General features: G+C 41.2%; 1 gene segment (V, D, J or C); it reads right to left on the reverse strand.

Annotated features, from left to right (window-relative positions):
- Nucleotides 1-17,216, reverse strand: part of LOC101718346 (Ig mu chain C region membrane-bound form-like) — a 208,800-nt gene extending 191,584 nt beyond the window's left edge. Inside the window, 2 exon segments of the C gene segment in view lie at nucleotides 16,714-17,024; nucleotides 17,109-17,216. Coding sequence covers nucleotides 16,714-17,024; nucleotides 17,109-17,154 — 357 coding nt within the window.
- Between the last annotated feature and the right edge of the window lie 5,498 nt (nucleotides 17,217-22,714).

Consider the following 22,714-nt stretch of genomic DNA (forward strand, 5'->3'; position numbering starts at 1 on the left):
ATAAAAGAACCAATCAAAAAATGTACAGGAAGGGTGCACAGGTAATGGGGAAAAAATAACCAAGATATATCATGTACAGGTACACACACCCAATGATAAATGTAAACAAATTGTATACCTAAAATGTACCAAGAAAAGGACTAAAAAAAATGTACAGGCACTTCTCAGAGGAAGAAATACAAGGACCAACAAATATATAAAAAATGTTGCACATTTCTAGGCTTTAGAGAAAAGGAAAGTAAAACAGTGCTAAGATTCCATCTTACACTTGAAGAATGGCAATCATCAAGAACTCTAACAATAATAAATTCTGGCATCACTGCAGTCAAAAAGGGACAAGCTTACATTGTTGGTGGGAATATAAACTTGTACAACCACTAGGAAACTCACTACGGAAATTCCTCAAAGAGCTAAAGTCAGAAATTCCATCTGATCCAGCTATCATCCTTACAGTTATTTTCCCCAAAGAGATAATGGCATCATCCAACAGAGATATGTGCATATATAATGTTTATAGCAGCATAATTCCTAATAGCTTAATCCTGAATAGCTTAATCTTATGCAATCCTAATAGCTTAATCCTATACATCCTTCAACAGATGATGGATTTGGTATATATGCTTCATGGAAGGCTACTCACCATAAAGAAAGACAGATTTGAGACATGTGTGGAAAAATGGATGCCCCTGGGAAATATAACATTGAATAAAATAAATTAGACACACAAGTTTAAATACCATGTAGTACTTCTCTTTTGATTAAGGAAATGTGTAAATAAAGAACACATAAAGGATAGCTAGAAGGAGACAAAGGGAAAGATCACTTGCAAATGGTAAGGAGTCAAAGAGAACATGGATGAGAACAGAGGGAGAGGGAAGAGAGAGTAAGTAGAATATAGATATGCCATGTCCCTGAACCTAATAATCTAAAGGATTGTAAACATCGTATATTTTAAAAATGAGATAAGATCAGTGATATCAACATAAATGAAAATAGGGAAATAAGGGTCAGAAAAGGGAAAAGAGGCAGAAGAGAAGAGGAAGGGCATTAAACAGAGAATCAAGCTGTATTACATACATGTACCCACTCCCCAAGATGATTGCAAACTTGCTGTACTCCAAGCTGGTACTAATAAAAAAATTAAATGTAAAAAGAAAACAAAGTGTATAAAAGCCAACACTAGAGAGTCTTTTGCAAAGTTGGGGACAGAAAGAGAAAACCACAAACTGTAACAGCAAAGCAGCCCCAGGAACCTGCACCTGGTCCTGGGCCTGACAAGAGCTCCATGTGTTCTGCCTGCCCCCTGTTGTCCTGGGCACCCCTGTAGGGAGTTTTCTGTCTGGGCTCACACTGATTTTCCCTCACTGTGTCTCTTGCACAGTAATACACGGCTGTGTCCTCAGATCTCAGGCTGCTCAACGTTAGTGAAACTTGGCTCTTGGAAGTGTCCCTGCTGATGCTCACTCGAGACTGAAGGGCTGAGTTATAATTTGTGCTTCCACCACTCCATATCACACCAATCCACTCCAGTCCCTTCCCTGGAGCCTGACGAACCCAGTGTACATTATAACTAGTTAGAGAGAATCCAGAGACTGTGCAGATAAGGGACAGGGTCTCTGAAGGCTTCACCAGGCCAGGTCCTGACTCCTGGAGCTGCACCTGGGATAGGACACCTGTGAACAAGAAGCATCACAAACAGTCAAACACACCAGCCACCCAGTTCCCAAGTCCCTCTCCTGAAACTCAGAGACACTCACAGCAGGGAGCTGCCACCAGGCAGAGGAGCAGCACCAAGGACTCCATGCTCAGTGAAGCTCCTGTGAGAGGAGACTGGGGCTGCTCAGCCAGGGCTGGATTTTCATCCTGAGCCTGGGGGCTGCTTTGCATGAGGGAGGCCCTGAGTGTATAAGAGGGGCACAGAGGGCAGGGTACTCTAGTCCTTCCCAGGGAAAGTGTTTTTCTTATGATGATCAGTTGCACTGGGGGCAGGAACAGCCCAGAGATACTTGTCTGTATTGTCTGTGGTATTCATACTTTCACACAAAGTAAAATTGAATTAGGGCAAGGATTCTGTTGAATGTGAGAGAAGTTTATGTGGGAATCTTTAACCTCAAAGTGTCCATGTCCTGGACAGGTTCTGATGTGCTGACTGCATTTTCTAATGCCTGTCTTTTCCAGGGAAGGGTTTGTAGTGGGGCAGAGAAGTGTGTATTTGTGTATTTCTTGTTGGAGATGGAGAAAAATGTTTTAGAATCTGACTAAGCTTTCTTTCTTTTTCTTGGTGTAACACCTGTCCACTTCTCCATGACTGCTTTTTCTAAATTTACTTTGTTACCTAGTGTGTGGTCTTCACAGACAACCTCTAGATCTTGCTTCCTAGGTCCTCACAGTATTCTGATTTGGAGAAGGTTCTTGGATTTCATGTATCTCATCTTGGCCCATTCTTGGCTATTTAAAATCAGGGCTCTCTACTGCTGCCTGGAAATGCTGGGACTCATCATGGACTAGAGACGTTCTGCCCCTCCCTCTCACAACCCTGCCCCTGAAGACTCATGTTTTCATAATGAATTGAGTTTTGAAATCTGCAAGCTAAATCCAATGCTTGGAATATCACCTCCAAGGTCCCAGTTCACCTTACACCGATAGAGATGGAGATGTGAGACAGATGTAGGGAAATCCTCACAGGTCAAGGGCATATGAGACTTTGTACCTGGTCCCATACCCACAGGCCTCTCAGGGATGTTGAATGTTCTGAGGTGAGTAGGCTCCCTCTCTGCACACCCACTGTAGCTCCTCCTGGCACTGACCATTGGATGGCCCCAGAGAACACTACAAATGTGACCATGTTCTGTGTCCAACGTCCTAGTCCTTGTCTTGAAAAGCAAGATAGAATAAATCAAATATTGTTTGGCAATGTAAGTGAATTGTTTTTTTCTAATTCTGATGAAAATATTCATGTAGGATTCTAAATTTGCAAACAAATTTCTACATACTTTGCATTTTTAAAAATGTGAGATCCAGGGCCAGGAATTTATCCCAGTGGTGCCACTATCTGCTTCTCAAGAGCAAAGTCCTGTGTTCAATCCCCAGTACAAAAACAATGTGAGATCCAGTTGGGCATGGTGGTTCACGTCTGTACTCTCAACACTAGGGAGGCTGAAGCAGGAGGCCTGGGCTACATACTTAAAACTGGGCCAGCCTGAACTACATGACACTTTGTCTCAAACAGACAAACAACTGCAACGACAACAACAAAACAACTGAGTTCCACACACGTTAGATACTCTAACAAAGGAAAACATTTCAAAATACTGGTCCGGAGAAATTCTCCTGTGAAACACAGAATACAGCCTGAGAAGTTGCAGCTTAGAACAAGAAGATAGTAAATCAAAAATAAAGCAATGAGTGAAAATATAAAACACTCAAAGTCCATTAGCAGAGGCACCAGACTAAGCCTACATCATTGTACGTACCAGATAGTAGGGCTGTGCTAAAAAGTTAGAGGATGGGCTGTGTTACTGGTGTTTGTCAGTCAGCCTGTTGGTGCTCTGTGAGGTTTATATGTTACCCTGCTGGGTTTTTATGATTTGATTAACACTTAAGTCAGTGAACTCTGAAATGCAGGTTCCCCTCCATCACGTGAGTGATGTTCATTAATCCGGGGAGACTGCACAGAACAAATCACCAGTATCACCTACCAGCAGGGATTCTCCAGCAGACAGCCTCCAACTGCGCCTGCATGTCCAGCTCCCTGATGTCCACCTGCAGCCCACACTGCAGAGCTGGGCCGTTCCAGCCTCCATGTTTCTGTGAGCCAATTCCTGAGGAAATGTCTCTTTCCATGTGCTGTAGCTACATGTCTTGTTTATGTCTGCTTCTCTGCAGAACCACATCTAATGCAGCCCTCTAGATAATTCAGGGACAATTAGAGCAGTAATACGAATTATTTAGCATTCCTTTATGATGCTAATTGTAAAGGACATAGAAAATTGAAAAATTATTTCAATGTTTTTGTTTCTTCATGAGTCCATTTGAGTCCAGTCTTTTATTTATTTTTTCCATTTTGCATTATTTATCAAGAGGTTTTCGGTGTAGAAATGGAAGAAATGGTCCATTTTTAATATAGATATTGTAATTTGATCCTGCTCTACATCCTCCTTAGTCAACAAAGGTAAAGGCCAGGAAGTTTTGTTCTCTTCCCACACACAATATTGTGTTTACTGAATTTTCCCCTTGGTTTCATATTCTTTTCTATTATTGGTTTTATGTTTCATTTCACTGTGATTGAAGCAGAGTCTTGGGATTATTTCCAATCCATTTTATATAGAAAGAGATGTAGACAAGTGTGTGTGATGGTGTTTTTGTCTGCAACCAAATATGGAAGAAGAAAGGGTGGGGAAGGGGAAGAAAAAACGTTAAGGTATAAGTATGTACACATATTTTCTAAAGTGGCACTAAATACAATCTACTGAGAACAGGGGTTAATACATTTTAAAAAAATATTTGAGGAATCTCAAAATACATAAATACCAAATTAAAGACAAATAATAGGAAGTAAGGAGACATATGTTTTTCATATAGGAATAGATTCAAGAGACTGGAGGGGTCATTAAAAAAGAATTAAGATGTGTTATTTTCATGTAACAATTCTCCACATGGGGAGTGCATGCAGATCCCGGGGAGCAGCTGTGTGGTCAGGACCAGTGTGGCTCCAGTCTGATCCCAGCTGGGGCTCTGGCCTGACCCCACAGTCTGGAGCACACCTGCCTAAGCAAAATGCCTGCCCAGAAAGGGGATGCAGGGGCACACAGGCTTCAGCCAGAGGCTCACCATATCATAGGCCACAGCCAGGGACCCGCCTGGGAAAGAACTGTGCAGGCACACAAGCAATACCCAGAGGCCAGCCCCTATACAATTGATAAGTGTGAGAAGACCCTAGACAAAGCCTGTGCAAACAACAGAAACTAGAGTCACACCCCCAGCCAAAGGCCCTCCCAGACAATAGCTACATAGGGGCCCCAGTGAGAGGCATGCCTACGTATCATCCCAAGTGTGCTCAGGCCCCAGCCAGAAGCCCACACAGACAACAGATCAACTCACAGATCTAGAACCCCCCCCCACTCTGAATCCAGGAATTGATGTACTGGTGAGCAGCAGAGTAAAGGCTGTTTGGTGGATTACTGAGAATTCAAGACCACTGGGTGAGCAAAAATTCACCTCAACAAAGACACAGCAGACTGCATCTGTTGAAATAGAAGACATATAAATAAGCCCCCAAACCAGACTTCATGATCATCTAAGGGAACCCCAAAGGGCAACGAGATGGAACACTCTGATACTCAACCACCTGGACTCACTGAACTGGTAACAAGAGGGGACGTGGAAAAAATGGAATCAGAAATAATTTCTCAGATAACAGCAGTGGCTGTGCCCATATTATAACACATGATTAATAAATCTAGAATGGACACAGAATAAAAAAAATAGAGGAGCTGTGGAATATGATGGAATCCCAACACAGGAAACAAATGGAATCCATAAAACAGGTGCAAACAGATTTCCAGAAGATTAAAAACCTATTGAAAGTTTACAGAGCAGAATGAGACAATCCAAGGATAGAACTTCATACATAGAAGATAGGATTGCAATTAGTGACCAGGAAAAGAAAAAATTCTGAAAAACAGTAAGGGATCATGAGAAATTAATCCAGCAGCTGTTAGATGATGCAAAGAAGAGTAACTGCAGAGTGACTGAAGTCAAGAAAGAGACAGGAGAGAGTGCAGATGAGATTAAAAAAACTGTTCAGAGAAGTAATGGCAGAAAACTTACCAAATAGGGGAAAAGAACTTGACATAGAGATAAGTGAGGCATATAGGACTCCAACTAGCCATGATCAAAATAAAATCTACACATAGGCATATAATAGTCACGATTCCAGAAACCCAACAGAAGAACAAAATTCTACAAGCAGTTAGAGAAAAGAAGCAAATCACATACAATGGAAAGCCCATCAGAATCACAGCAGACTTCTCAACACAAACCCACAAGGCAAGAAGTGTGTGGAGCAACATATTTCAAGCCCTAAAGGAAAACAACCTCCAACCCAGTGTGATGTACCATACAAAAATATCTTTCAAAATCGATGGAGAAATAAGATACTTTCATGACAAATAGCACCTTAGGAACTTCACGAATACCAAATTAGCACTCCAAAAAATTTTTTTTAAAATATCCTAGGAAAAGACTATGAGGATCACAACCCCAGGATGGCCTTCAAAATAAATCCATCATGAAGGACAATAAATTAAACGCAAAGCAGGAGAATCCAACAAAAAGGAAAAGTCATGACAAGGATAAGTCAATACATATCAATTGTAACCATCAATGTTAATGGTCTCAGTTTACGAATCAAAAGAAATAGACTGGCAGAATGGGTCAAGAAGCAAGATCTAACAATATGCTGCATACAAGAAACACACTTAATCCAAAAAGAAACTCATAGAATGCAAGTTAAAGGGTGGAAAATGATACTCCATGTGACACCAACCTGAAAAAAGCAGGAGTAGCTATCCTCTTTGCAGATCAGGGGGATTTCAAATCAACACGAATTAAGGGAGACAAAGAAGGACACTACATCCTTGTAAAGGGAACCAATCCAAGAGGAAGAGATGACAATCTAATATCTATGCAGCAAACACTAGTGAGCCCAACTATATAAGACAAATACTAATGGACATGAAAAATCATATAAGCACTAATAGAATATTAGTGGGGGTCCTTAATACCCCACTCTCACAAATAGATAGGCCAACTAGGCAAAATAACAATGAAATACTAGAACTCAAACTCTTGAACAAATTGACTCAACAGTTGTTTACAGAGTGTTCCACCCCACAAAATCAGAATACACATTCTTTTCAGCTGCATATGGGTCATTCTCTAAAATAGACCACATATTCACTCATAGATCATGTTTAAGTAAGTGCAAAGGAATTGAAGTTATCCCTAGTATATTGTCAGATGATAGTGTGGTGAAATTGGAGATCAATAGCAAAAGAAACTGCAAGAATTTCATAAATGCATGGAAACTGCACAACAGACTTCTGAATAACCAATGGGTCACAGAGGAAATTAAAGAAGAAATCTGAAACTTCCTACAAGTAAATGACAATGGCAATACAACACATTGGAATCTATGGGACACAATGAAAGTAGTCTGACAAGGGAAATTTATAGCAGTGAATACTCATGGTAGGAAAACAGAGCAAGCTCAATTACACAACCTGATGCTGAACGTCAAGCTTCTAGAAAAAGAAGAGCAGGACAAACCCAAAGCCCATAGAAGGGAGGAAATTATAAAGATCAGGGCAGAAGTCAATGCGATGGAGATTAAGAGAACAATACAAAAAATTCAATGAAGCCAAGGGGTGGTTCTACAAAAGAATAAACAAAATTGACAAACCCTTAGCCACCCTTATCAGAAAAAGAAAAGAAAAGGCCCAAATCCACGCAATTAGGAATGAAAAGGGTGAAATTACAACCGACCCAGAAGAAATCCAGGGGATCATTAATACTTACTTCCAGAACCTATATGCCAATAAGATAGAAAATTCAGAAGAAATGGACAGTTTCCTAGATACCTATGAATTACCAAGGTTGAACGAAGATGACCTAAAATTTCTAAACATCCCAATATCAATCAATGAGATCAAAAATGTAATTAAAAATTTACCAAGTAAGAAAAGCCTGGGTCCTGACAGCTTCACTGCTGAAATCGATAAAACATTTAGAGAGGAACTACTACCTCTATTGTTTAAAGTCCTTAGTGAAATTGAAAGGGAAGAAGTACTCCCAAATTCATTCCTGGAAGCAAACATCACCTTGAACCCCAAAGCAGAGAAAGACCCAACTGAGAAAGAGAACTATGGGCCAATCTCACTAATGAACATACATGCAAAAATCCTTAACAAGATACTGGCAAACAGAATGCAGAAGATCTTCAAGAAGATCATACACCCTGACCAAGATAGATTCATCCCAGGGATGGTTCAACATATGCAAATCAATAAATGTAAAACACTATATTAATAGAATCAAGGACAAAAATCATATGATCATCTCCATAGATGCAGAAAAAGCACTTGACAAAATACAACACGCATTTATGATAAAAACCCTACAAAAAATTGAAATACATGGTCTCTACCACAATCTGATAAAAGCCATCTATGAAAAACCAAAAGCCAATATCATACTAAATGGTCAAAAAATGAAATCCTTCACATTAAAACCAGGAACAAGACAAGGGTGTCCACTACCACCAATACTGCTCAATATAGTTTTGGAAACATTAGCCACAGCAATTAGACAAGAGAAAGAAATAAAAGGACTAAAGATAGGAAATGAAGAAGTCAAATTGCCATTATTTGCAGATGGCATGATACTCTATATAGAAGATCCTAAGAACTCCACCAAAAGTCTTCTAGACTTAATAACCAAATTCGGTAAAGTAGCTGGATGCAAGGTCAACACACAAAAATCAATATCTTTTGTGTACACAAAAAAGAGACTCACTGAGAGAGAAATTGGGCAATCAATTCCTTTCACAATAGCATCAAAAATATTGAAATAACTAGGAATCAACCTAACAGAAGAAATCAAAGGCCTCTTCTCTGAAAACTATAGCACTCTGAAAAAAGAGATTGAAGAGGATATCAGAAAATGGAAAGACATCTTTTGATCATGGGTAGGAAGAATCAACATAGTGAAAATGGCCATACTTCCAAAACTACTATATAGAGTCAATGCAATCCCAAACGAAAATCCAGCAGCATACTTCATAGACCTGGAGAAAACAATCCAAAACTTCATTTGCTACAAGAAGAGACCTACAATCGCAAAGGCCATACTAGGCAAAAGAGACAAGGTAGGGGGGTATCACAATCTCCAACTTGAAACTATATTACAAAGCTACTGTGATAAAAACAGCATGGTACTGGCAAAGAAACAGACCTGGTGTCCACTGGAACAGATTCGAAGATGCAGAGAAAACTCCAGACCCACTCAGACACCTCATCTTTGACAAAGGAGCCAAACAGACTCACTGGAGGAAGGATAGCCTTTTTAATATATGGTGCTGGAAAAACTGGGTTTCAACTTCCAAAGATTCAAACTAGACCTATACCTCTGACCATGCACTAAACTAAAATCAAAATGGTTAGAAATCTAAATGTTAAAACAGAAACACTAAATCGGCTGAAAGAGTAGCTAAATAAACTCTTGAAGACATTGGTGTAGGAAAAGATTTTATGAACAAAACTTCAGCTGCAAGTGAACTAGCACAAACAATCAACAAGTGGGATCTCTTCTTATGAAAAAGCTTCTGCACAGCAAGAGAATCCAACAGTGTGAGGGAACTACACACAATGTGGGAAAAAATTTTCACCAGCTGTCCCTCAAACAAAGGTCTACTCTCTAGAATACATAAAGAACTTTAAAAATCAGTCCTCCCAAATTTAAAGACCCAATCCAGAAATGGGCATCTGAAATGAAGAGACATTTCTCAGACAAAAAAGGAAAAGCTGCAAATAAACACATAAAAAAATGTTCAACATCACTGTTCCTTCGATAGATGCAAATGAAAACAACACTGAGATTCCACCTCACTCCAGAAAGAATCGCTGCTATCATGAAATCAACCAATAATAAATGCTGGATGGGCTCTTGGAAAAGAGGAGCCCTACTCCACTGCTGGTGGGAGTGTAGACTGGTGCAACCACTGTGGAAATCAGTATGGAGATACCTCAAAGAACTAGGACTGGAAGTCCCATATGACCCAGCTATTTCCCTGCTGGGTATCTTCCCCAAAGAATTAAAAAAATCATACAACAGTGATATATATGCACCCATGTCCATAGCAGCACAATTCGTGATAGCTAAAACTTGGAAACAACCCAGTTACCCATCAACTGTAGACTGGATTAAGAAAATGTGTTTTTTTCAAATGTAGTATTACTCAACTATAAAGAATGAGAAACTAGAGACATTTATAGCTGAATGGATTCACATTAAGGTGATTCTATTAAGTGAAATAAGTAGGACACACATATAAATACTGAATAGTTTCTCTAGTGTGAGAAACTGAATGTGTAAATAAGGAGTAAAAGGTATAATAGATACTGTAAAATAGGAAGAAAGGGTGAAAAGGGGAAGGGAAACTGGGAGGGTTAGTGGAAAAGAAAGAAGGCAATGGAAGTAATATGAGAAGAAGAAAAAATGGAAACAAAGTCTTTGTAGATAGGGAGAGGGTGGAGGGCTTGAAGGGAGGGCAGGGGAATGGGGAAAAAATGAGAAGCAACATGGGCTATGTAAAGGTGCTAATTTCCAATGATGAATGTCATCATATTGTTTACCTTAAATGTACAAATATAATTAATAAAAAAAGTTCCCCATATGGAATGTAATCCCTAGGCAATGCAGATGTGTAGTTAAAAATCTGAATTAAAAACGAATGAAAAATAAAATAAAAACCTATCTCAGAACATATTCCACATATACTTGCTAAAAATATGTCTTCTGACATAGGCATAGGAAGACTTTATGAACAAATCCTCAGTAGCATGGGAAACTAGCAAAAAGAATCAACAATTGGGATCTGTTCTTATTAAAAAGCTTCTGCACTGCAAGAGAAACCACCAACAGAGCTAAAAGACAACCTACAATGTGGAAAAAAATTTTACCAGCTGTTCCACAGACGAAGGTCTACTATCTAGAATATGTAAAGAACTCAAGAAAAATAAGACCCCCCAAATATAAACCCCCAATTCAGAAATGGGCATCTGAAAGAAGTAGAAATAGCAAATAAAATTCTGAAAAAAAATGTTCAACATCACTGGTCTTTCGAGAGTTGCAGATGAAAACAACGCTGAAATTCTACCTCACCCCAGAAAGAATGAGTGCTATCACGAAATCAACCAATAACAATTGCTGGCTGATGGGGTTGTGGGGAGAAAATAACCATTCTCCATTGTCGGTGGGAGTGCTAACTGGTGCAACCACTGTGAAAATCAATATAGAGATGTCTCAAACAACTAGGACTGGAAGTTGCATTTGACCCAGCAATTCCTCTGCTGCATATCTTCTCAAAGAATTAAAAGAATCATACCACAGTGATATATACTCACCCATGTTTATCACAGCACTGTTTGTAATAGCTAAAACTTGAAAATATCTCAGTTGCCCATCAACTGCAGACTGGATAAAGAACATGTGTTTTTTTTTTTTTAATAAAATGGAGTACTATTCAGCAATAAAGAATGAGAAACTAGGGCCGGGAATTTAACTCAGTGGTTTCTCTGCCTCCCGCGCAAACGCAAGGACCTGCATTCGATCCCCAGTAACAAAAAAAAAAAAAAAAAAAAAAAAAGAATAAGAAACTAGAGACATTTATAGCTAAGTGGATGCACATTGAGGCCATACTTTTAAGTGAAATAAATAGGACAGATGTGTAAATTCCAAATAGTTTTTCTGGTGTGAAAAACTAAAAGCGCAAATGAGGATCAAAATGTATAATTGATATTGTGAAATAGGAAGAAAAGGTCTAAAGGAATAGGGATAATGGGAGGGATAGTGGAAAGTAAAGAAAGGAAAAGAAAAATATGACAAAAGGAAAAAAATGGAATCAAATTATTTGTAAATAGGGAAGGGTGGCAGGGTGAAGGGAGGGCACGGGAATGGGGAAAAAATAAGAACAAAGATACATCATGTAAAGGTACAAGATCCCAATGTTGAATGTACTATATTGTGTACCTAAAATATAGCAATAAATAAACTTAATAAAAAATATGTCTTCTGCCAATAATGTTTGGAGAATTCCATTCAACTCTATAAAACCAGTCAGGTTATGGTGATGTTTAAAGACCTTATTTTACTATCCATCTATGCTCTAGGAGATCTTCCTCATGGAATTGGTATATTCAACCATCCCATTTATTTTCTACAAATTTTTCTTTCTCACTTCAAATCTATTCATGTTACATTCATGTATTTTGGGCACTGATATGGAAATGTAGAGTGGAGTTTATTTCGTTAGCTTATGAATGAGGCAGCTAGCTAGGGGAAGGTTCAGAGATAGTGGGGAAGTAAATCATATTAATGTAATGATTATTAGTTAATAATTAAATTATTAATATAATTAAATTAACTAATTCATTAAATTACATTAAAATAAGAATACACAGTATACTAGGACGTTGCTAGTATATAGAACATTCCTCCGACAACATGGAATACAACCCATCCCTCTGAAAGAGAGGTACCACCAGCTACTGAATGCCTGAATTTTAAGCAATTTAAAATAAAATGAATTTCCTCTGGAACATGGAATGCAGCCCACCCCCTCTTAAAGACTTGGAGAAATTAGAATCCCAAATAAGTAGCTCTTTCTAAGGTCTCAGCTTACTGTAAATACCGTGTAAAGGAAAGGGGCATGAGTTCCAATGGGTCATCTTTTAATTTCACGGAGATCCCTGTGACAGGGTCCACTAAACAGTTAAGCAATTCCTGTGACCGGTTTACCTATAAATGATTGTGAATTGAGGGGCCACAAGGCAATCCTGTGGTGATCCCTCCTGAACACCAAGGAACTATTTCCAATAAAACTTTCCTAACCTCCTTCTTTGCTTGGCAACTTCATTCTTCAGTGTTTTGAAGAACCACAAGCCTGAGACCCACTGTAACAGAAACGTATGGTTATGGCTGTTATTTTTTCTTAATGATTTTGTTACAGTGGGATGGGCCTAAAATAGTCCAGGACCTCATGTGTGGCTATGAAAGAACGGCCAAGTGTACACCCAGTAGTAACAAGCAAGGGAAGTTGTGCTCAGAGCAAGTCCGTGCCACCATGAGATAAGGCACCAACAGAAAAAGGTTCTGAGTGACAGAAAAGTACTGCACACAGGTCTATGCAAGAAAAAGTAGCAACAGCAGCAACATAAAGGGGAGATAAATCAGGCTTTCAGAATTTAAAGGCCCCACTGGACTCCTTAGGAGCCTCCCTCTGAATCTCCAGGTGTGATTGAGAGGAATGATTGACAGGGTGCTGTGTTATCTTACGGGCTTTCAACAGTTATGCTCATCTCAGAACTCTCTGTAATCTTAATTATACTTAGGACATGCAGTTCGTACTTGTAAACCTTCAACGAATAGAGAGCAGAGTAAAGGTGAGCAGAAGGTCAGGCTGGGGGATCCCACAGGCCTGTGCCTAGAGCATTGGTGATCTCCTAAGCTTTTGTTATTTTATTCTCCACCTCTCTTAGTCAATGGAATCAGGAAAAAGCATGGGTACTGTTTAGAATCAGAAGGAGGTAAGGGGCTGACTCACCCTGCTCCCCTGTTTTTAAGCTGTACTAATTTGACATTGAAATCAATATTTAATATCATATACAACATATGTGTAGTGATAAATCTTATGCACAAATGCCCATTTTATCTGCCAACATCATAGCTATTCTGCCTTCTTTATTTTAGCATATGCAAGAAATATGCTGCTTTATTAACCTTTAAAATATTTGTGACATTGAATTTAAAAGGATCTCTCTTATACAGCAGCAATAGTCATATTTTGTTATCTTCATTTGTGGTTTAGCAAAACTCTACTTCTTGCTTGAAAATTTTAATCCATTTTCAATGAACCTCATTATCACAAAAAACCGGTATTATTTTCAAAGATGGAATTATTTTTCTGAATATGTGTAGTTTTGTTCATGTTTTCTTTAATTACTGCCATTATCTTCATTTTGGGGGCACAATATTTTAATGTTTCTTCATTTATTTTTACTGGTTTTGTTGGTTAACTATGTGTTCCCTTTGGTGGATACAATCTGTAGTAGAGCAGTCTGAATACTAACCATTGGTTAGGACCGTCAGTGCTGTGTCACTGAAGAGCCAAAAGGCAGGGCTCAGTGGGTGTTGTTGTGGGGCTGTGGGGCCACTGCCCATCATGACTCTGTGGCCCTCTCCTGTGCCCATGCCTGTGTCCATCTGGGCTGGGACTGATGGCCCTTGGACATCTCCACATGCCACGGTGGGCAGTAGCACCTGTCCTAGCGAGTGCAAGGGTTATTCTCTGTCGTCTCTGCTCCAGGAGTTTCTCAGCAGGTGAGCTCAGGATGCATGGGTATGGGCTGGAGTGGGTGCAGTCCCACTTCCCTGAGAGAATTACCTGCCTCTGTCTGGTGCAGAACAGGAGCAGGCATTCTCATAATAACTAAACTAAACTACTGAAATTTTAAGATGCGTGACCGTATACAGCATCTCAAACAACTAGATGCCAGGAGAAGCCTCCCCACAGGGGATCAGCCCAAACTGTCCAAGACATTGCCCAATATCCTTAGATTGGGAACTAAGAGTTCCAATAATGTGTGAGCACCTAGATTAACACATAGAATGGTGTCCAATTATTCACAGTAAAAGGCTTCACCTCAACCAGGATTGGGAAGTGCCCTACAGGATGAGAGGCCCTGGAAATAATTCTCAGGGTGGAGGGAAGACTTGCAGTCAATAGGAAATCATTTTCATGGTTTATAGTCCTACATATAAAAAACTAATAGGTGCTACAATAGACACATTTATCTATGGCATAGAACAGAAAAAATTTCAAAAACATATGGAAAACAAACTTCAATACAAAAGTAACAGAAGGGGAAAAGGAAAGTCTCTCTAATAAATATTTTTTCATAAAACTGTGTATCTACATGCACAAGTATAAAAGTGGACCCATATCTCACACTACAAAACATCAAATAAAAATGAAGCAAAATGTAACACAAATCATAAGACTTCTAAAGGAAAACAGTAAAAATGGTCTGGAAATTGATGTGGCCAATAAATTTTTAATTTGTTTCCAAACATAGAGGCCACAAAAGCAGAAATTAAGAAAACAGACAGCATCAAAATTAACTCATTGTTACTGAAAAACAAATAATTTACAAAATGGTAAGCCTACTATCAAAAAGGGGAAAATATTTGCAAGTGACATACCTGATGAAATTAAACGTCTAAAATGCAAAGAAAATCTCAAATGTTGGATACAAAAAGCGAATAAAGGGGTGATTCCTATTTAAAACTGCAAAAGACCTGAACAGGATTTCTCAACAGACATGCAGATGGCTCACAGGTACACGAGAAATTTCCCCCAGCAGTCAAGGAAATACCACTGAAAATCACAATTACGTATCACTTGACATCTGAGAAACAAAAGTAATGAATATTGCAGCACTAATAGTTGGAATTTTTTTTCTAGGAAACTCAGGTAGGGAAATGAAAAGACAAGCTACAGACTCAGAAAATAGCTCTGATAATTGTATAATTGTTAAAGGGCTGTAGAGAAGAAACCCAAAATCATTTATGACTGGAGCAAAGAAAAGGCACTCAAAATAAAATAGAAATAAAAATTTGAAAACTTATTTAGAGCTCCATAATTTTGTCAATATGACTTGAAAGAAAGTATATATTTATATGACTGTGTGATAGAAAGGGTAAGAAGCAAATATTGACCAAATAAAATCCTGAGGATTGTAAGTAATGAGAAACTTCTTCCCTGCCAATGGGAGTGGAAAATGGTGATGCATTGTGGAGACTCTTTGGGAATTTCTTGTGGAGATGAAGACAGGGATGAAACAAAATAATCTGAGGTGGCCACACAGCTGATCTGAATGTGATGTTCTCTTCCACCTCATGAGGATGCTTCCATCTGGTTCACCCCTTCACCTCTCCCCAGTGGATGAAGATTGCTCTTAGGCACAATTGGGATACCTGGAGAAGGCTTGGAAGGATGGAGAAACTTTTGAACCATCATCATTAGCCACCTGTGCATGGATGAGCTCAGATGTTTCTCAGCGAAGAGGTCAACAGCCAGTATGGCCAACTGGACTCCACACAGGTGGTCTGCCTGCAGGCTCCTCTATCAGAGTCCCCACCATGTGGCTGTCTGAATGGCCCTCTATAATCCCAGGGTAACACAAGCCTGATCATGGCAATCACCAAATAATTTGGACATCCATGAAATACATGGTGGAGACACATCATAAAACATTTATCCAAACTCACAGAACACACAGCACCAGGAGTTAACCCATGTAAGAACCTTGACTTTGGGAGATCATGGTGTCTCATTGTAGCTCCAACCACTGGAACAAAGAAGGACTGAAAGAAAAGGTGGTGGGAGAGCAAATTGTGCACAGCTGGGTGGGGCAGAGATTCATGGGAAATCTCTCTACTTTTTAATTAATTTTACTGTGAAGCTAAACCTACCCTATAAGTAAATTCTGCTAAATATAAATGGCAGAAACATTCTATCCCTGTTTTAGAAAATGCACAGTATGTTGTCTTATGATTGAAAAACTTTGCTCCTGAATAGTTTTCCAGTATTTTTGAAATATGTGTCCTCACACATACCTTCTTGGCATGGCTTCTGTCCACATTATTAGTAGGGAGATTTCTTTACTTCCTGTATTTTACACCAAGGGTGACTGTGGCTGACACCCATACAATTATCCCATACAATTAGGGTGCATACCTTTTCCATGATTCCTATCCTCCATTAATACACTAGTTTTTAAGTAAGTCTTCAGTCTCATCATGTCAGTCATGTCAGCTGCACTGCAGCTGCTCCTCCCTCATAGTTTCTGACACACTCAGGATGTGGGTCACCACACTGTGTCTCGCACAATAATACACAGCCGTGTCTTCAGACCTCAGACTGCTCAGCTCCATGTAGGCTGTGCTGGAGGAGGTGTCGCTGGTGAAGGTGACCCTTCCCTGGAACTTCTGAGCATACCTAGTATCACCATCACCAGGGTAGATCCGTCCAATCCACTCCAGTCCCTGTCCAGGGCCCTGGCGCACCCAGTTGAGCCAGTAACTGGTGAATGTGTAGCCAGAAGCCTTGCAGGAGACCTTCACTGAGGTCCCAGGACGCCTCACCTCAGACCCAGACTGAACCAGCTGCACCTGGGCATGGGCACCTGAGGAGAGGAGACAAGAGTGGTAGTGGTGCCTCCTGACAGGCTATGATCCCCTCTCAGCCCTGAGAATGGCGATCCCCTTACCTTTCACAGCTGCCACCAAGAAGAGGATTCTCCAGGTCCAGTCCATGGTGTGGAGCTGTGCTCTGGGGGATTCTACAGAGGAGGTTTGTGGTTTGGGGATACGCTGGGGCACAGATATATCTGTATTTACCAGAGAAGATTCAGATTATTTGCATATTCATAAGATAGGGATCTTCTTAGCTCAAGACCTAATGCAGGCTGAGAGGGAGGAGGAAGATCTCACACAGTCCATGAAACACTGGGGTGCTGGGGTCAATTTCCTAATTATATTTGATTACATGAATCCCCTGCCACCTCCCTAGACCCTGTGCAGACAGAACTCATTCCACTGAGAATCAAGTCTTCACAGAACAAGCTCTGCACAGCAAATCCAAATTTTAGTGGTCCCTAGACTCCTGGACCTGTTCTCAGCAATCACTGTCTGATGTTTGGCTGGTGGACTGATCCCATCTTGCTTTCATCAACTACCAGCAAAGCATATTGTTGACTCGAAGAAAGGGACACTGTCTCTGCCAAATGTGTACCCAGAAGGAGCCACAGACACCTCTGATATCAGCTCGGACTCCTGAGATGGTTTCTGCAGCATGTGTCTAGGTGGCAGAGATCCCAGCTGTTCCACACTAAGACCCTTGCTCCTCAGACCAGCCCTGCGATGTGTGGTCCAGGGCTCTAGACCTGATCCCAACCAGAACAGAACTTTAATGGGGAGGCTGATGACAATTTCTAGAATCTCATCTAAGACATTGTTTTGAATATGTTTGGTTCTCACTCCCAAGTTCACAAAACATAATATTATAGGTTTTACAGCAATTCAGTTTATATATGTTGGGAGACTCTGGCCAAAATAATATTTGAAGTGAATGGGATAAAGGAAGGAACTTTCTGGACAACAGTTCAGAATTCCAGGAGTGCATGGTTAGGGTTTAGAGCAGAATCTCAGGACAGTGGTCAGCTGAATTGAAAGTAGTTTGTTCTGGAGATGTTTGCTTTGGCCATTGTGTTACCTGTACACTGATAGGATTGCTTAAAATAGGTCAACGTGTAGTATCAAATGTGTCATGTATCAAATCATCCCATTCTAGCCCTGTCTTCCAACCAAAATTCCAATACAACATGTTGCAAATGGTTTTCTTCTACATATTTGTTCTCATGTCCTTGAGTTACTAGTATATAGCTACAGAGGTCTGAGCTCACTGCTATTTGTTTGAAGCTCTCTTATGTTGAAGCAGCAGCCCCTCTGGGTGTTCTCAGTGACTGAAGTAAAGTCTCACCTTAGAGTAATCTTTTTCATTCTCCACACAGCCATGGTCATTCACTGACGTATATCCATTGCTCTTTATCATTATCCATTGATCTCATCCACATGGACCATGCATCTGCCACTTTCTCTCACCCCCCACCACTGTGCCACCCGCTCAACCCTGCTACCAACACCAATATCTAAGTGAAACACTATAATGAGACACTGAGACAAGTGTGTCTCCCCACATGCTGTGTCATTTGAGTTAAGAAAATTCCTTCCTGTGTTCCACCACCTTAATGTTTATATATCCAATACACTAAAATCCCTGTATCTGTCCTTACATTTTTAAATTAGGCAAAGTCCCCCAATCAAACAGGGTATTTCTCAAACATGGACATTTTATAAACTTCCAAGGTTTCATCACAGTGTTTTTTTCTTTTTTTCTTTTCAGAACTGGGGGGTTGAACTCCCATCCTTCCACTTGCCAGGTAGGACCAGTGCCACTGAGCTAAATCCCCAGCTTACATCATAGTTTTTCAAAAAGGAAAACTCAGGCCCAGGAGGATCCTGTTCCAGGAAACCACCTGGTACTGGGCTGTAGCTGTGTGGAATGGGTCCTGAGCTCTCTGCTGCTCTCCACCCTGTACACCCATTCATGGCTAAATCACAGGGTGATTTCTACAGTGTCCTCAGAAAGGTCTGATCTGGGTTCAGAGGCCCCTTCCAGACAACCCTGAACTTCTGACAATGTCCTGGAGCAGAGGACCTGCTGACTGAGCTTCCTACTCTGCAGGGAGACCAGAGCAGATAGAGCTTTCCTGAGATGGATCCTGCAAGGCTAGAGAATGACCTCTCAAGAGTTCAGATACTCTAGGAGGGAAAGCTTCTGTCCTTTTGTTTCCTTTCGGGGAAGCTAGCAAGAAACAGCTGCAGGGACCAGAGATGCACAGGACACTTCCCCACCACCATTCCCATGAGGCCATAACATAGATGGTGGTTGGAGTTGGAAAATAACCTGTCCATCCCCATTCTACACCCACTCAGGAGCTAGCCCATCCAACTACTGGACCTGAAGCTCTTTTTCCACTTAGCCCATGCAGGGAAACACCAGTGCCTTCATCTTGAATTTCTTGTCCTCACATTACACTGGTCCTTCATGTGGTGAGGAGGGGTGGGCTACAGAGGGTCATCCCACCTAGTATGTGGGTCAGTGCATGACCCTGCACCACATGCATGGGATGATGCACTGGACCCTTCCCATGTATTCCCAAGCTCAGAGGCACAGCCTGTTAGACATGGGCACAAAGACACTGTATAGAGACTGTAGGAGTGAAATCTGACTGATATAGGACCTAGACCAGGGTCAAAAGCCATAGGGACCTGAGCATGGCCTAGACTTGGACCTCACAGTTGGTGCTTCTGTGTGACCCTGTCCCTGCTCACCCTGACAGTTGGGTTGTATAGCAGGAACCACACTTCATGTCAATTATTGAGGCTTTAGGAGAGACCAATTTTGTGTTTGGGTCACTCTAGCTCCAGACTCCTTGGTGTTGCCATGGGGAATTGTCCTTGGATCACAGCAGGCCAGCATGGGCAGCATGTGTCGTGAGGAGCATGAGGACAACTCTAACAAGGCCCTGATCCTGCACCTGAGAGATGGATCTTTTGCGTTGTGGACTCCTGCACCTCCCATAACAGGTGGTGTCTATGTGCCTCCCCATATCCCTGGGCCTCATCGCCACCAAATCCCATGCCTGGAAATCTGAGGACACTCATAGGAGTCTGTGGGTCCACTCAGAGTTCCTTGAAATCCCCTCTGTATGATGCAAAACATGTAAAAGACAATTTGGGAAACAGCACCATCGCCCACTGATGGTGGTGATTTGCTGGCATCACCTGTTGGGAACTGAAATCTCATAGTGAATTGGATTATCCCCACTCAGGACATGAGCTTCAGCAGGACACCTTGACACCAGGAAGGACACATTGCCATCCTGGTGGGCTACAGATTCTGATCTCTTCATCTTCTGACCTCACATGCCAGGTCAGACAAGGGCATATTCAGTCCTAAGTTCCCCCAAGTGTAACGCCAGTTTCCTGCAAGAATGTGTGTGTCTTCCTGGTAATGCAAACCTGTGCCCTTATGGGCACATCTGTATGAACCAAAAATGCAGGAGAAATCCTACCTTGCAAAGAGCACCACGGGGAGAGGGACAAATGAGTCTGAGGCCCTTTGGGCCCTCAGCAGGGTCATGCAGGTGGTGGACACAGAACCTGCACAGGGCTGTCCTCTCCTCTCCTCTCCTCTCCTCTCCTCTCCTCTCCTGTGTCTCTTCTGCTGTCTGTGGCTTCACACACTGCTCCTCTCAGATGCACCTGGTTCTTGCTGCTCATCCAGCTCTAACCCACTCACCAGCCTTGTGTGGATGACCATTGGGAGTTCTGTGTTCTCCTGCTGAAGTCTCTGTGATTTCCTGTCTTCATGACCTTCAGATATTTGGATTATTTTACCATGACTTCTGCTTCTTTCTAAGGAACAGTGCATTTCCTTTTATTTGTATCTTCTATGGACTGTTTTGAGTCCTAGAGATCATACTTGAAGAAGTGATGGTTGGTCTGAAAATAGGAAAATGTTTGTCCTCAAAGTAGGATACATTTCTGGAAAAGTCCTTCCCTGAGTGTCCAGAGCAAGACAGGGTCCATTTCTCACCCATCATTCCTCCCTCCCTCCTATCCCAGCACAAAAGAATCTATTTGGATCTTCATCTTGAGTTCCTGGTGGCTTCAAGAGGTAAAAATATTGATGTGTGTTCCCTAGGAGCTCTCACCTTCTCCCTGGTCCTCTCTAATCCTGCAGCCATTCATCATCTTCCCCTCAGTGTTTCCTTGGCTGTGTTCCGTGATCTTCCTCTGTGCCAGGATCCAGTGCTCATCAGTGATCAAGGATCTTCCTTTCTCCAGATATTTATGTGATTGTTCCATGTGCAGTTTTATTTCTTTCATGGACCCATAACAAGATACTGATGTGTTTTTTCCAGATTTTATATATTTAAATACATGAATACTCATATTCTCTGTCTTTACAGTTTGAAGAAAAAACCAGAGTCACCATCAGAGTCTGCCTTTAATCTCTTCTTTGAGTTAGGGGTCTACGATCTCTAATTGTAGGTGACATCTGGACAATGATGACTGTATACTCAGTTGCACATAAAAAGGAAGCAGAAGGAAACTCCTGACAAGCAAGTATCAGAGATTTCAGGGAGCTCCAGGAAGCCTGAGTTCATAAGGTCCAACAGTGAAGATTTGGCAACATCTCAAGTTGTGGCATGTTCCAGAAGACATCCTCATCCTGTACTGGGAATCACAGGTGCACCTGCAACATCACACCAGAAATGGACAAAAAGGTTACCAGTGGTTCTTTCAGCAATTGTACAGCACAACCAAGATAAAAGAGGTGAAAAAGTAGTGCAGAAGGAAGTTCTCAAGAGGAATATGTGCTCCAAAGAGAAGAGAATATTTGCTCTGTATACAGAGTGGGCCATTGCAAGAACAAAAAGGAAGTGACAATGAAATCAATTGCAGCCATTTTTTAAAATATCTTCTTTGGAAGTTAAATCCAGACTATACCAAAGAGTAATTCAAAGCTTCTCTGAACACGCATGCCAGCCATGATTTGGCTCCATGATTGACAGGTCATGTCAAGTGTCCAGGTGTGGACTATGCCCTAATCTTTCACCTCAAGTTCTCTTCAGGTCATCTGATGTCAAGACAGAGAAAACCCCATAGAGGCTAACAGGAAGCTCTCACTCCCCACTTCATTCTCTCTACCTGTTCCTGGGGACATTTCTGGTGTTCAGTGGATCCACAGTGCCCCATGCTGGCCCTAAGAACTCATGTAGGGAAGTTTGTGTCTGAGCTCACACTGATATCCCCTCACTATGTCTCTTGCACAGTAATATATGCCTGTGTCCGTGGTTCTCACACTGTTCATTTCTAGATACAGCACAGTTTTGTCATTATTTCCAGAGGTGGTGAATCAGGTCTCCATGGAGTTTACATAATATGTTCTACCATATCAATACTTGAGACCCTCTCGAGTTTTTATTCCCAGAGCCTGGCAAACTCAGGTCATACAGCCAGTATACAAGTTGAATCCATGGGCTGCACTGCAGGGACTCAGGGACTGTCTAGTTTACATCAAGGCTCCCCCAGACTCCACCAGCTGCACCTCACACTGGACATCTGCAAACGTAGAGGTGTCCTGCTCAGGAAACTGGCACTCATGTCCATGGTTTATTCCACTCATGTCTCCTCACAACTCAGTATCTCTTGTTCTCCACAAATCTCCCTCTAAGTAGCTACA

Source organism: Heterocephalus glaber, unplaced genomic scaffold, assembly GCF_053883595.1.
Source record: "Heterocephalus glaber isolate CG9 unplaced genomic scaffold, H.glaber_assembly_v1.0 deba00001140, whole genome shotgun sequence".
Classification (NCBI taxonomy): domain Eukaryota; kingdom Metazoa; phylum Chordata; class Mammalia; order Rodentia; family Bathyergidae; genus Heterocephalus; species Heterocephalus glaber.